This window comes from Narcine bancroftii, chromosome 3 (assembly GCF_036971445.1).
Source record: "Narcine bancroftii isolate sNarBan1 chromosome 3, sNarBan1.hap1, whole genome shotgun sequence".
Classification (NCBI taxonomy): Eukaryota; Metazoa; Chordata; class Chondrichthyes; order Torpediniformes; family Narcinidae; genus Narcine; species Narcine bancroftii.
In genome coordinates this window covers 62110280-62125470 of record NC_091471.1, presented here as the reverse complement: position 1 = coordinate 62125470, position 15191 = coordinate 62110280, and the positions used below count along the sequence as shown (strand labels likewise).

The 15191-nt window shown below is 41.0% G+C and overlaps 1 protein-coding gene across 7 annotated transcripts in view; it reads right to left on the bottom strand.

Annotated features, from left to right (window-relative positions):
• The window catches only part of zfr (zinc finger RNA binding protein), a 105266-nt gene that overhangs the window by 32038 nt on the left and 58037 nt on the right, over positions 1-15191 (bottom strand). For all 7 annotated transcript variants that reach the window (XM_069924174.1, XM_069924177.1, XM_069924173.1 and 4 more), the window contains 4 exons: positions 14716-14936; positions 5895-6083; positions 2414-2675; positions 1859-2034 (listed from right to left, as the gene is read on the bottom strand). In XM_069924174.1, the coding sequence (XP_069780275.1) occupies positions 1859-2034; positions 2414-2675; positions 5895-6083; positions 14716-14936 (848 nt within the window). The remainder of the gene's footprint in view (positions 1-1858; positions 2035-2413; positions 2676-5894; positions 6084-14715; positions 14937-15191) is intronic.

Below are 15191 nucleotides of genomic sequence, written 5' to 3'. Positions count from 1 at the left end.
TGAATCACTTGAGCTACTTCTTTACCGCTTCTGTCAGATGGGCTTGAAACTGGACCCACATTAACAATTTATTTAAAAGAGATCCAGCTCTTCTATTCCACACCTTCTCAACCACAGTTTGACGCCCTCTTCATCCAATCACCCTTTGGGATATTAGTGTACAAGAATGCCTGGTGGGAACTTTTCACCTTTTGCAATGGTCTTACGCTTAAAGATCACCATTGGCTGTAACTTGGACCCATCAGCTAAACAGCACAAAACTACGGTGAAATGGGTCCTTTCATGACCTGTCGTCCTTACATAAACTGTCTTAGTACTTACTTTGTCATTAGTTCTGTTACCAAGCATATCAAAACACAAGGGAATTTCACCCATATGCCAATATTATTCATATCAAAGTCATGCTCCATCCTTACCTTAATCACAAAATCATAAAAACCTATGATCTTGTCATCTAAATCACTGGGAAGCTTCTGTGATATCTTGGTTCTCTGTTGTGTGACCAGGGAGTGACTCTTCATAAACCTCTGACACCAACCATGACACTCACTCCATATTTGCGATCTTTCTGCAGTTTCCTAGCTTGAAGCTGGATATGGAAACAGGTGACAATGTAGCCATCCTTTCTCCACCTTTCTACCCAGTCAACCAGTGCCCTCTCCAGATCTGGATACAGAGCCTGCTTTCCCCTACCAGCACGTTTAGTGAAGGGCAACTGGGCTATTTCTGATTTCTGCTTCCTCCAAAGCCTGACGTTACTCTCAGCAACACCAAATTCTCTGGAGGCTGCACATTTGTTATTGCTTTCTGCGAACTTGATCATTTTCAGCTTAAATGATGCATCATAAACACTGTGTTTTCTCTTCGCTCCAGGAGAAAACATCATGGATAGAAATTAGAGCAACAGCAAGATACACGTTTCATGTGACCCCCCCCCTCGCCTCACCCACTCTGCCACACGAGTTGCGCTGCCAACTACCACTCGCCCACCCAAGCCGCCCAGAATTTTTTTTTTAAATCCTACTTCTGTTTCTGAGGCGAAAAAGGGGGTAAAAATTTTTGCATTATACACAAATATTTACGGCAATCCCGATATTACATAATCATCTCCTCTACTTAGATATGTTAAAACTTTCCTGCAGTGCAGTTCTAGATATCCTTTGATTTCAACTTGAAAGCAAACCTATGAGAATAAAAGTTTAAGAAAAGTCACAGAAATGGATCATGAGATTGCAAAAACAATAAATATTAATAACGACTAGCTAATCCTGGTTATAGAATGAATGGCAAAAACCTAGAAGTCCTTTGAAAACACTAATGACTATGACCACCTGAACAAGGATTTTTTTTTGTCATTCTAAATTCAGTGGTCAAGTGTCAACTTAGAATACATAATGAAGTCTAAAATCCAGATATGAACCCATTACAGGGCATATACCAGCTATTTCTCACAATGATAATGCCACTCTTGACAGTAAGAATTGACAGACCTGAGAAGGCAAGGACCAAAACAAAAGTCACTTGCTTTCACACAAAGGATAAGTGAAATGAATTTCATAATCTTCTCATTTAACATCGATCAATTCTTCAGAATGTTCATCAAAATTCAAAAGTTCCTCTTATCTATTCAACAAATAAATTAATTGTGCAAGAAGCACCAAATTAGCTTTCAATTAATAATTTTAGACATCCCACATTAATATTTTAATACTGCAGTACATGGAAGAGTTTAATTTTTCTGCATAAAGTTGCTAAGATCGTTATTTTTCATCCAGTTTATACAAGCATCTTTTATTCTTTTAAAAAGAAAAAATGCCAATCAAGATGTGACCACATCATTAATAGTCGGTAAAATTACCTCTTCCACATAATCGTGACCAACAGGCTGAACATCACTCTGCAGTGCAGCAAGTGCTGTTATTGGCTCCACCACTGCCTCGGATTTGGACTCCTGAACAGGTGGTGTCGCCAACTTTACTTCAGGTGTTTTGGCTTCTTCAATTATAGTTCCTGTAGACTGCAACTTGTTACCACCTAGAGAACAATTCAATACTTCAATCAGTCCAGCCTTTTTATTTTTACAGCAGATAATGTCTATATTTTACATTATACCTGGAACTCATCAAAATGCATGACATCAGAATCATCAATGCCAATGGATGATCACGAGGACTTCATTTTAGATTTATCTACATGAAGTCAGAGTTATGACACTTGGAACATCATTTAAGACAGAGTTTTGATGTTGTCACAGTAATTATTATTCTGGTTCTTCCCTCCATTTTTCAATTTTGAAAGCAGCAAATACTCTTCAATTACCACAGCTTGGTGGTATTCAACAAGTTAGCAAATAGGAACTGTAGCTGCAGCACAGCCAGCTTCCTGATTAAAGAAAAATATATTGTGTACTTGCCGACAAAAGTAATCTTCGGAGTTGGTGCTTTTTTTGCAGCAAGCAACTTGTTGGCCACATTGTTGACAGATACAGCAGTGACTGGATTAGTCTTCACAACAGTGGGAGTTGCAGCAGCCATTCCACTGCTAGATCCTATGGGTGGATTTGGTGTAGCTGGTTTGACAGAAGCCCCAGCTGTAGTTGTAGTTGTTGTCTGGCTGACCATGCTGGGCTCTGTGGATGGAATGGGTTTGCCAAGCTTAGTATGCAACTTGACAACCTAATGAAAATCAGAAAAATACAACCATTAATTTGGCATTCAAGAAATTTTGTGAACTGAGACAATGAAATTGGAGATTAATTTTTCAACTAGTTAAAGTACAAGAATGTTTTTTTAGATTTTTTTTTTTATTAAATCGACTTACAAAGACAAACAAATCGTACAGAAAATTTATGGGCCAAAACTTTAGCCAAAATTTTGACATCAACATTTAATAAAGAGATTGGCTTACAGGAGGAGCACTGTGTTGGATTTTTACCTTTCTTTGCAACAAGAATGATGTATGCCCCTTTGAATTATGCAGGATTTAACTTGCTTAAATGATCAGACAGCAGTGAACATAGATGAGATGAAACCAAAGAATATTTATTTTTAAATTAAAATATTTGAAAGTCAAAACCAATAACAGTAATATGTTGTCTGCATCAATTTGAAGTGTTTTTAGCTTAATATCTGCAGCCCACATCTCACCCAAATTTTCATTCAATGTAATTTGTTCAATCCTTGCACCTTTCTTTGATTAAAAAGTTATGGAAAGGGATTTGAAATGTAACCCACAAAGTGTCCAGAATCTAACAATCTAGAATTTAGTTTCAAGTTGCAAATATGGTATGATGGAGAAGTAAAATAGACGAGAAAACAATGAACACAGTAAGGCCCACAATTCCTGTGCCACAATGCTAATTTAACCAGCACATGGTCATATACCCTCCCCTCCTGAATGCCTCAAACTTTATTCTCATTTGTTTCCATCACTTTACTGGCAGTACATTCCAGTCACCTCCCACTGTATAAAAAAAAAAGTTGCCTCATCAATTTCCTTTAAACTTTCTCCCCCTCATCTTATTATTTGGCACTTCTATTATTTGGCACTTCTAGTCTGGGATAATGACCATCTATGCCTCTCAATTTTATATACTTCTAGCAAGTCACCTTTCAGTCTCCAACGTTCCAGAGAAACCAATCCAAGTTCACCTATCTTCTCCTTATAGTCAATCTACGAAACACTCCGGCAAACCACTTCTGCACCTTTTCCACCGACTCCACATCTTTCCTATAATGAGGTGACCGAAACTGCACTCAATACTTGAAATGTGGCTTAACCAAAAGATAGCTGCAACATGACTTTCCCTTTTCTACTCAATGCATCAACCAATGTAGGCCAGCGTGTCATGAGCTTCCTTTACCATCCCATTTACTTGTGTTGCCATTTTCAGGGAGCTACGAACTTGTACCACAAAACTCCAACAGTTCCTTGCATTTACTATACATTTCACCTTTCAAAATGAAGCACCTCACACTTATCTGGATTAAATTTCATCTGCCATTTTTCTACCCATATTTCCAATTGGTCTACATCTTGCCAAATACTTTGATATCCTTCTCACAACTCCTCCCATTTTTGCATTATCTGCAAATTTATTACCCTCTTGTTTTTAAAATCTCATTTACAAGAGCCTATTGCCAATATTTCACTAATATTAAGCCATGCCACTTCAGCTCAGACAAGAGGTTTTAAATTTGCTTTTCCTCTGTTGACAAGGAAAAAATAAATTAGCCACAGTAACCAGTTATTCTCCAAACAGCTTTGTTGCAAAATGTGCACAAAATGCACTGTTATCACCAATGCAACTTTTATGAAGGCACTGGTTCCAATTTGTATTACAGCAAGTTTTAAACTAATTTATAGAGCACATTAAACCTCATTTCACTGAAACATCATCAAGATGGCACCAAACCTAGAAAGGAGCAATGAGGACAGGTGATCAAAACTCAGTCATAGAGGAAGTTTGCAAACAAATAGCTAAGAGAAAAAAATATTCAAATAAAAATTTCCAGAAGCTGATCTTGCAGTGAAAGTAGCCAATGACAGAGATAATGAAAAAAATAAAGCCATTGTTTGTTACATAACCAAAGATATTTTTTCCTTGGATATAGACAGTGGTTCACTTAAGACCTCAAATAAAACAAAGTTTCATTATTGGAGTAATGAATAAATTGAAGTGCAGGACCCTGGAAGTCCAGAGCATACACATCTTCAAAGACTGAAGGCATGGAAGATGTTACAGAGATAGCAAGTATCAAGTTCTGAGAAGATCAGAAAGAATAAATTTTTAATTTGGCTCTCAAGCAAAATACTCAAGATAGGTTAGTGAGCAAGAGGAGAAGGAATCGATGCCAGTTCAGTTACGGACTTTAAAAATCTGAATAATCTTAAATCTACAAAGCTAGAAGGCAGCTGACATGCAGTCGAACTCAAGCAAAGGTATGAGGGCTTCAGTAATTCAGAATTAAGGCAAAGTGATGAAAATAATTTCACAGTGTTAGTGCATGTGTGGTCAGAAGCTCATCTTGTGATCAACTAAGAATGCAAAAGCTAATTCAGTTTTAGAAAACTATCATGGAGGAAATGGAAACCAGTTAAGATCCAAAAACAATAGCTGGACTTTCTAACATTAATTTAGAAAAAAAATCCAGTACTATTTAATAAGCAGCCTGGGCATTACCCAAGTACATGTGGAAATGCACAATTTACAGATGATAAAGTAAAATGTAACACAGTGGGAACTGCTTGAATGGATGGAACTTTTCAGATCCCTTTGCAACCAGCCCTCAGGTTTACTCCAGGGTGAAATGGCATGGAAGGTCGTGCTTGAATTATTTTTAAAGTTTAATTATTTGTTAGGTTTTAAATAATTTTGATAGATTTTTTACATATCTTAAAGTAATTTAAAAACTGTTTAACACACCTTTTTTGTACATGTTATCAGCTGTCAAAATACTGTTCATGGGGAAGGGATGGGGATGGGAAAAGAATGGGGAGATGACCTCAAGTCAAATCGAAGAGTTGGCATCAACTTGGAAATGCCAGTTAGGAGTGGAGAGTTAGCTTTTTCATATTCTACATTCTACATTCAGAAAAATGAAGCACTCATATGGGGTCCAGGTACACAACAGCCCAAAAATTTCAAATCCCAAGTTGTCTTTTGAGAGCATTGATTTTGATCATTAAATCAAGAAGCAATCCCACCAAATCTGAAGGGTTTCCCCACAGAGTCTATATGATTGACATCCATGGAACACAGCTGCAAAAATAATCTACAAATCAAGGGCTCAAATGAAGTAAAAAGAAACGTAAGTCAGTATGTGGAATATAACGATCTTAGATTTTTAAAAAACAGGTTTTATTGAATAAATAAAATTTTAAAAATAATTTACCTTCTGATGCTTTGCTCCACGAATATGTGCTGCATATGCATCAGCTCCAGTGCAAGAGACATCACAGAGTTCACATCGCAGCTGATTTTGAATGCTTCGAGCTGTTCCAGCATTGCTACTTTGATTAGTGGTTTTCAGAGCAGCTTCCTTCTTCTTGTGTTTCTGTCCTTCCAAATGTTCCCTGTAAGTCTGAAGAAGTAGAAAGTTTGGTTTTCCCTCAAATATTCAGCAAACAATTTTTCCAATACAAGTAAAAACAAAAACTGGAGGAACTCAACAGGTCATGCAACGTCCATATGACCAACAGGTCTGAGCCCTTCCTCAAGATTTGAGGAAAAAAACAGGTAGGAACCAAGGGAAGAATGGGAGGGGAATTGAATACAGACCAAATGACCAAAAGATGTTAATTGGATATTGTAAGAGTTCAGGGTAGAGGAAAGGTGAAAAGTTGTTTATGGCTCTGAAAGGGGATACGGGGGAAAAAAAAGAGACAAAGCTAGAGGAAAGGAAGACAAGAAAAGATGGGGGGGGTGAGAGTGGATAAAGAAGCCAGAGAAGTTGATGTTATTGCCATCCAGTTGGAAGGTGCCCAGATGGCTTTGTTTCTACAATTTGCACATGGTCTCAGTCTGGCAGTGCATATGACCATAAACAGACAAGTCGGCAAGGGAATGGAGCAGGGAATTGAATGGGTGCCACTGGGAGAGACTGAATGCAGATTGGAGATCACTTCATTGAGTACCTTGGCTCTGTCCACCGCAGTAGTAGAGATCTCCCATCAGAATAAAGTCTGAAACAGCACAGTGGCAAAGCACTGGAAAGGATTGGGCTGAAAGTCACTAATGTTGACTTCAGATGCCTTGAGGCCACAGAATCAGATCAAACATAGACAAGGAAGTTTCTTCCCATCTGTCAATCTCACTAACCCCTCCACACTTAGGAAGTGATTTGTGAGATTTGGCTTGGCGATACTACACGTGATCAGAAGCTCATCTTGCAGTTGAGTAAGAATGATTCAGCTTCAGATAAAAGGGAATCTTCTCGGGGAACCAAAAGATGTGGGACATCAATGTCCATCCCCCGAGAACAAACCCACCAACTCCCACAATTACCTCGACTCCATTTCATCATACCTTGTCCCCTGCAAGGATTCTGTTCCCTTCTCACAATTTCTCCATCTCCACATCTGTTCAAAAATATGAAATATCTGCCTTCTTCCACAAATGTGGCTTCCCCTCCACCACCATCAACTCTGCCCTCACCCACATCTTCTCCATTTCCCACTGTCCCCTTCACAAAAATCAAAATTTACTGCCATGAACAAGTTATGAAATTCTGTTTTGTGGCAGCATCACAATGCAAATGTACATATTATAACCAAATTATGACATAACTATAAAAAATAAAATAAAAATAATAGTGCACGAAAAGTTAGGCAGCGTCTTTGGTTCATTGATTATTCAGCAATCTGATGGCAGCGAGGAAGAAGCTGTCCTTGTGCCACTGAGTGTTCATCTTTAGGTTCCTATACCTTTTCACCAATGGTAGCTGAGTGAAGAGGGCATGGCCTGGGCCTTTTAAGGATAGAGGCTGGCTGCTTTTTTTTTTAAAATAAAGACACTGCCTCATGTAGATGTCCTCAATGGAGAGAAGTCTGGTGGCTGGGATGTCACAGGCAGAGTTAACAACCCTCTGGAGATTATTCTTGTCCTGAGAGTTGGTGCCTCCATACCAGGCAGTGATACAACCTGTCAGAATGCTCTCCATGAGTGTCTTCGGTGACATACCGAACCACCTCAGACACCTTACAAAGTATAGCCATCGGCAAAGCCTTCTTTTGATTGCATCAACATAGAGAGAGGCTCCAGGACAGATCCTTGAAGATATTGACATCAGGAATTTGAAGTTCTTGAGCCTCTCCATGACTGAGCCCTCGAAGAGGACTGGGTTGTGTTCCCCTGACTTCCTCAAGTCCACAATAATCTCCTTGGTTTTGCTGACATTGAGTGCAAGGTTGTTGTCGTTACACCATTCAACAAGCTGATCCATCTCCCTCCTGAATGCTTCCTCATTGCAGTTTGTGATTTTGCCAGCAACTTTGGTGTCATCGGCAAACTTGTAAATGGCATTGGAATTGTGCCTGGTCACACAGTCATGGTGTATAACAAGTAAAGCAGCGGGCTAAGCACGCATCCTTGGGGTGCACCCGTGTTGATGATCAGTGAGGAAGAGATGTTGTTTCCAATTCGTACTGAATGTGGTCTTCCAATGAGAAAGTCAGGATCCAGTTGCAGAGGGGGATACAGAGCCTAGAGTTTGTAGCTTCTTGACCAGCACTGAGCAAATAATGGTATTGAAGGCCAAGCTGTCGTCAATGAAGAGCAGCCATACATATAAATTGCTGTTTTTGAGGTGATCCAGAGCTGAGTGGAGGCCCAGCAATATTGCACATGCTGTGGAGTGATTGTTACTATAGGTGAATTGCTTAATTATGTTATAATTTTGGCCATGACCTCCCACCTTCACCACTCGTGCTATGGTCTTCAGTCTTTGGTTGTACACTGGGAATACAAGTACAGCCAGGTGATCAGACTTGCCCTCAATGTTACTGGGCAATAGACGTTGAGGCAGCCCACATTTGGTTACAGGGAACCTCTGACTGCCACAGAGGCTGAAAATGTCTGAACACTCAGACTAATTGGTTGGCGGTGATTTTCAGTACCCTGCCAGGTTTGTCACCAGGACCTGACACCTTGTGAGCGTTCAACCTCTTGAATGATGTTCTGATGTCACCCTCAGAGTTATCACTGGGTCCTTGGTCTTTTCAGGGATGCTGGTTGTTTGGTGGTTCTTCTCAAAAGCGGGCATAGAAGGCGTTCAACTCATTGAGTAGTGAAGCATTGCAGCCATCTATAGTGTTTGCCTTCACTTTGTAAGCTGTAATGGCCTGCACTCCCTGCCATAGCTGGTGTGCATCTGTCTCTGCATCTAGTTTCCTCTGGAACTGCCACTTTGCTTCAGAGATGGCCTTCCACAGGTCGTACCTGGACTTCTTGTAAAGATCTTGATCCCCGGCCTTAAATGCCTTTGTTCTCGCCCTCAGCAGGTTGCGGATTCTCTAATTCATCCAAGGTTTCTAGTTGGAGAACACCCATTATTTGCTCGTTGGCACACATTCATCCATGCAGGTTGTGATGAAATCGGTGACACGTTGCATATTCATTCAAGTCTATGGATGAGTTCTTGAATATGTTCCAGTCCACCAAATGAAAGGAGTCCTGCAGACACTTCTCTACTTCTCTTGACCACACATTTGCCACCTTCACCACTGGTGCTGTGGTCTTCAGTCTTTGCTTGTACGCCGGGAGTAGAAGTAGAGCCAGGTGATCAGACTTGGTGTAGTGTGGTCGTGGTAGAGTGTGTTGGTTCCTCTGTTTTCGCATATGATGTGTTGGTGGTAGTTTTGGCAGAGACTTCTTCAGGTTGGCCTGATTGAAGTCTCCCACAATAATCAGGAAGACACCAGGATGCGCTGGCTCATGGCTGTTTACCACAGTGCTCAGTCCCTCCAGTGCCAGCGTGATGTTAGCCTGGGCGGAATGTACACTGCAGCCAGGATGGTGGCGGTGAACTCCCTGGGCAGGTAGAATGGGAGAAACATGATCGCCAGATGTTCCAGGTCGGGGAGCAGGACTAGGACATGACCATCACATCTGTGCACCACAATTAATTGATAATGATACAAACGCTGCCTCCCATGGTTTTTCCAGACACCAGTGTTCCATCAGTGCAATGGAGGGTGTAGCCCTTGTGCTGCAGTGTAGTGTCTGTAATGTCCACGTTTAGCCATGTTTCCATAAAGCACATCACTCTGATGTTAAAGTCTGGCTTGGAGTTCATCAAGTTTGTTCTCCAAAAACTGTTCGTTGGCCAGGAGGATGGTAGGGAGCAGAAGCCTCAGGTCCTGGCATCTCAGCTTGACCTGTAGCCCCCTCTGTGTCCATGTGGTCAGCTCTTCTTTATCTGACTCTTGATATCACTGGTGGAGCTGTTATTGTAGACCGCAAAGTCTCCTTGACATAACAAACACAGGATTCCCCTTATCCTCGCCTACCATCCCACCAGTCTCTGTATCCAACATCTCCTTTGGAATTTCCAGAACTTACAGCATGGTACCACAACCAGACACACCTGCCGCTCTCCTACTCTCTCTGCCTTCCATAGGGACCACTCCCTCATGTACTCATTCTTCCCCACCAATTGCCCACCCCTCTAGAACCTTCCTCTGTGCCACAGGAAGTGCCACACTTGCACCGACAGCGCCACACTTATCACAGTTCAGGGCTCCAAACAGTCCTTTCAAGTGAAGCAACACTTCACTTGAGTATCTACAGGAATGATCTACTGCATCTGGTGCTCCCTTTGTGGCTTTCTCTACATCAGAGAGACTGGGTGCATACTGGGAGATCACTTCACTGAGCATCTTCGCTCTGTCCATATTAGTGGCAGGGACCTCCAAGTGCCCAACTATTTCAATTTTGCATCCAACTCCTATACTCAGAGGTCTGTCCTTGGCCTCATTTACTATCCCACCAATTGGAGGAACAACACTTGATTTTCCATTCTGGCACTCACCATCTGGATGGCATTAACATCAACTTCTGTTTTTTTGCTGACCTACTCTATATTCTCCCTCCCTTCCCTTTGTCTTCTTTCCCTCTCCTTCGTCCCCCTTCCTGCTGCTATACCCTCCCTTCCTCATCATCTGTCTTTAGGACTATGCTCCTCCCCCTTACCTTTTCGTTCTGACACCTGCTGACATTTTTCCATACTTCAACGAAGAGCTCAAGCACAAAACATTGGTTATGTATCTACTATATTAAGGACACTGTTTGACCTGCTGAGTTTTTTTCCAGCATTGTGTTTTTACTTCAACCTAAGTGTCTGCAGACTTTCGTGCTTTACTTCAAGCTCTAATAGAAGCAAAGTTCCATCTGCACTCAGAGTACAAATCACATCAAGTTTTTGTGCATTATAGATGGGACAAGGCAGAACTGATTGGATTGCAGTACACCATCACAACCTATAAATTTAGAGGTAAAACAAGAGGGATTCACATTGATGCAAAGGCTGCATTTGACACAGTGTTATATCAAACAATACTGACAAAATTAAAGACCTTGAGCAACAAAATAAAAATTCCATCTTAGCTGGAATCACACTTTGTACAAAGAAAGATGGATGCAGCTTTTAGAGGCCAATTAGTCCAGCCCCAGGAAATCGCTGCTGGACCTAACCACCTTCATTTACCTCATCATGATCTTCCTTTCATCACAAGGTCAGAAAGTTCATTAGGAACTGGATGCTTGCTCTCATGATGGTCTCTCTACCATAGCGCATGATTTCTAGGCAGAGGTGCCCATTAAAACCAAGATAAAGAAGAATTTTTTTGCTCAAAGTTCTAACTCTTTGGAACTCTTTGCTATGAGAGCAGATTCCACGTGTACATTTCAGGCCGAAATTTCCAATCAGTAAGGGAATGGTGGTTAATGAAGAGTAGACTTGATCAGACCTGAATTAAGCGACTAAATGACTTGCACCTTTTCCCACTTCCGAGTCTTCCAACTGCACATTTAATTTCATTCACAACTCCTGAGAAAATTAGCCTATTTGCAAGAGGATCTGAACAACATTTAGGTGTCCACCAATAAGTTGCAACCATCAATGACAAGGTACAAGTTAACAGCATGATGACATGCTCTCCAAGTGTCTGGATAACTGTAGTTTTGTCAACTCCCAATAACTTTACGCTCTTCAATGACAAAGCAGTCTATTTGAATGGCAAGGACATTATCACATAATATGGGTTGCAAGACTGTTAATCAATTCTGGTTCGACACAAATTATTAAATCATGAACCTTTCTCATTTAAAAAATATATAAAAAGTTGGTTACAATCCACCCCCCCCCCCCCCCAGAGCATTTAGAATTATATAATTACAGCATGGAAACAGGCCAATTTGGCCCTTCTAGTCCACACTGATCCAAGTACCCTCCTCTAATCCCACTTACCAGCACTCCGCCCATATCCCTCCATCCCCCTCCCATCCATATACTTATCAAACTCTTTCTTAAATGACGAAATTGACACCGTCTCCACCATCTTTCCCGGAAGCCCATTCCACACAGTAACCACTCTCCGAGTAAAGAAGTTCCCCCTCAAGAAGTTCCCCCTCAAGAAGTTCCCCCTCAAGAAGTTCCCCCTCAAGAAGTTCCCCCTCAAGAAGTTCCCCCTCAAGAAGTTCCCCCTCAAGAAGTTCCCCCTCAAGAAGTTCCCCCTCAAGAAGTTCCCCCTCAAGAAGTTCCCCCTCAAGAAGTTCCCCCTCAAGAAGTTCCCCCTCAAGAAGTTCCCCCTCAAGAAGTTCCCCCTCAAGAAGTTCCCCCTCAAGAAGTTCCCCCTCAAGAAGTTCCCCCTCAAGAAGTTCCCCCTCAAGAAGTTCCCCCTCAAGAAGTTCCCCCTCAAGAAGTTCCCCCTCAAGAAGTTCCCCCTCAAGAAGTTCCCCCTCAAGAAGTTCCCCCTCAAGAAGTTCCCCCTCAAGAAGTTCCCCCTCAAGAAGTTCCCCCTCAAGAAGTTCCCCCTCAAGAAGTTCCCCCTCAAGAAGTTCCCCCTCAAGAAGTTCCCCCTCAAGAAGTTCCCCCTCAAGAAGTTCCCCCTCAAGAAGTTCCCCCTCAAGAAGTTCCCCCTCAAGAAGTTCCCCCTCAAGAAGTTCCCCCTCAAGAAGTTCCCCCTCAAGAAGTTCCCCCTCATGTTACTCCTAAACCTTTGTCCGTCAACTCTCAACCCATGACCTCTTGTATCCATCTCTCCTACTCTCAATGGGAAAAGCTTTTCCACATCAACTCTATCTATCCCTCTCATTACCTTAAACACTTCTATCAAATCCCCTCTCAGCCTTCTACGTTCCAAGGAATAAAGACCTAATTTGCTCAAACTCTCCTTGTATTCCAAATGCTGAAACCCAGGCAACATTTTTGTAAATATTCTCTGCACTCTCTCTATCTTGTTAATATCCTTCCTATAAATCGGTGACCAGAACTGCACACAGTACTCTAAATTTGGCCTCACCAATGACTAGTACAGTTTCATCATTACTTCCCAACTCCTATATTCTCTGTACTGATTTATATAGGCAACCATACTGAAGGCCTTCTTCACCACCCTATCCACATGCACTCCTTCCTTCAGGGATCTTTCTGCTCCACTGCATTCTTCAATGCCCTCTCATTTACCACACATTTGTCTTGCTTTGATTATTCTTTCCAAAATGAAGCACCTCACACTTATCAGCATTAAACTCCATCTGCCATCTTTCTGCCCACTCCTCTAAGCAATTTAAATCCCTCTGCAATCTTTGAAAACCCTCTTCATCATCCACAATTCACCCTATTTTAGTATCATCTGCATATTTACTAATCCAATTTACCGCCCCATTCTCCAGATCATTAATATATATGACAAACAACAATGGTCCCAATACCGAACCCTGAGGTATAATCGCTTGTCACCGGCCTCCATCCTGACAAACAATTATCTACTACTACTCTCTGGCACCTTCCTTCCAGCCACTGTTGAATCCATTTGACTATCACCAAATTAATATCCAAGGACTTAGCCTTCCTAATTAACCTCCCATGCGGAACCTTATCAAAGGCCTTACTGCTCTACCCTCATCAACATTCCGAGTCACCTCTTCAAAAAATTCAACAAGATTGGTCAAACATGACCTTCAACACACAAATCCGTGTTGAGTGTCCCTGATCAGACCCTGTCCCTCCATATACTTATATGGAGCGTTCTCTAAGAACGTCTTCCATCAATTTACCTACCACAGACATAATTTACAGGCCTATAATTGCTAGGCTTGTTCCTCGAACCCTTTTTAAACAAAGGAACCACATGCGCAACACACCAATCCTCCGGCACTATACCCGTCTCTAATGACATTTGTTTAATGATTCAGCTCTTTTGTCCCTCCCACTATGGGAAAAATCTTTTTCTTTTAACTCTTTAAGAATACACTTCCTGATCTCTTTACTTAACAGATCCCTGAAATCAGTGTGCTTGGAAGTAAAATTTACCAAGACCTGCAGACGTCACAATTCTTTTAATAAGTATCTGAAATGCCCCATTACCTTTATAAATGAAAACAAAATCACATCTTTTTACAGTTAAATTCTATCGGTACCACTAAACCCCATTAATTCCAATTTCTGTTTTTTTTCTAAAAATTCAGCTCTCAATACATCATATCCAAATTTGTCTTCAATTCCCTTGTTGTCTTCCCCTCAATTAATTTCTAAACACTTGCAAGTAACTTTTTCACAGGGCAGCAAATTCTAAAACCAGAGGATATCCATTTAAGGTGAGCGGAGGAAAGTTTAGGGGGCAAAATCAGAGGGTTTTTTTAAAATTATTATACAAACAGGCTAGTGTGTTCTTGGAATGCATTGTCAGGATGGTGGTTGAGGCTGATACAATTGGAACATTTAAAACTACTATTAGATAGGCACATAGATATTTGAAAAATGGCAAGTTATGGTCAGTGAGGGAGGGAAGGATTAGAATAAGTTTATGTAGGTTGGCACAACATTACGAACTGAAGCAGAGAAAACAAAATCTAATTTGTTTTGAAAATTAACTGGATGAATAGATACACAGTATTAGCCAGTTCTGCAAAAAAAATCAGAAAGTAAACTGCAACTGAAAAGACACCTATTTGAATGCAACCATTGACAATTTTTAAATTTAGCATTTTCTTACCTGGGGCCCTGCACAACTGATCTTACAAACATCACAGTAATGAATCTGAGGTTGCTTGGGTGGCTGCTTTGGTTTCTGCTTGTTCTGAAAAGGAACTTTCTTAGTGAACGTACTCCCAGCCCAAGCTACAGCTTGCTTTTGTTGCTGTTGTTGTTGCTGCTGTTGGTAATAGGACGATGCAGCCGAATACACTGCAGCTTCATATCCAGCATATGTAGCTCCTACAAAATAAAATAAAATTTAAATCAAAAAATCCCATCACAACAAAATTTTCATTCACACACAGTTCAAACACAAGTATATTTTACATTTGAAACAAAGGTTATAAATATATAAAAAGTGATCAACCTTGAAATAATATAAAGATTTCTTGTCATCTCTCGGATGTTCATTTTGAAGCTAGATAAACATTACGGAGCACCAGAATCACTGATTCAATTCTTCCGCCCGTTTAAGGGGAAGCTATCTGTTTTTCA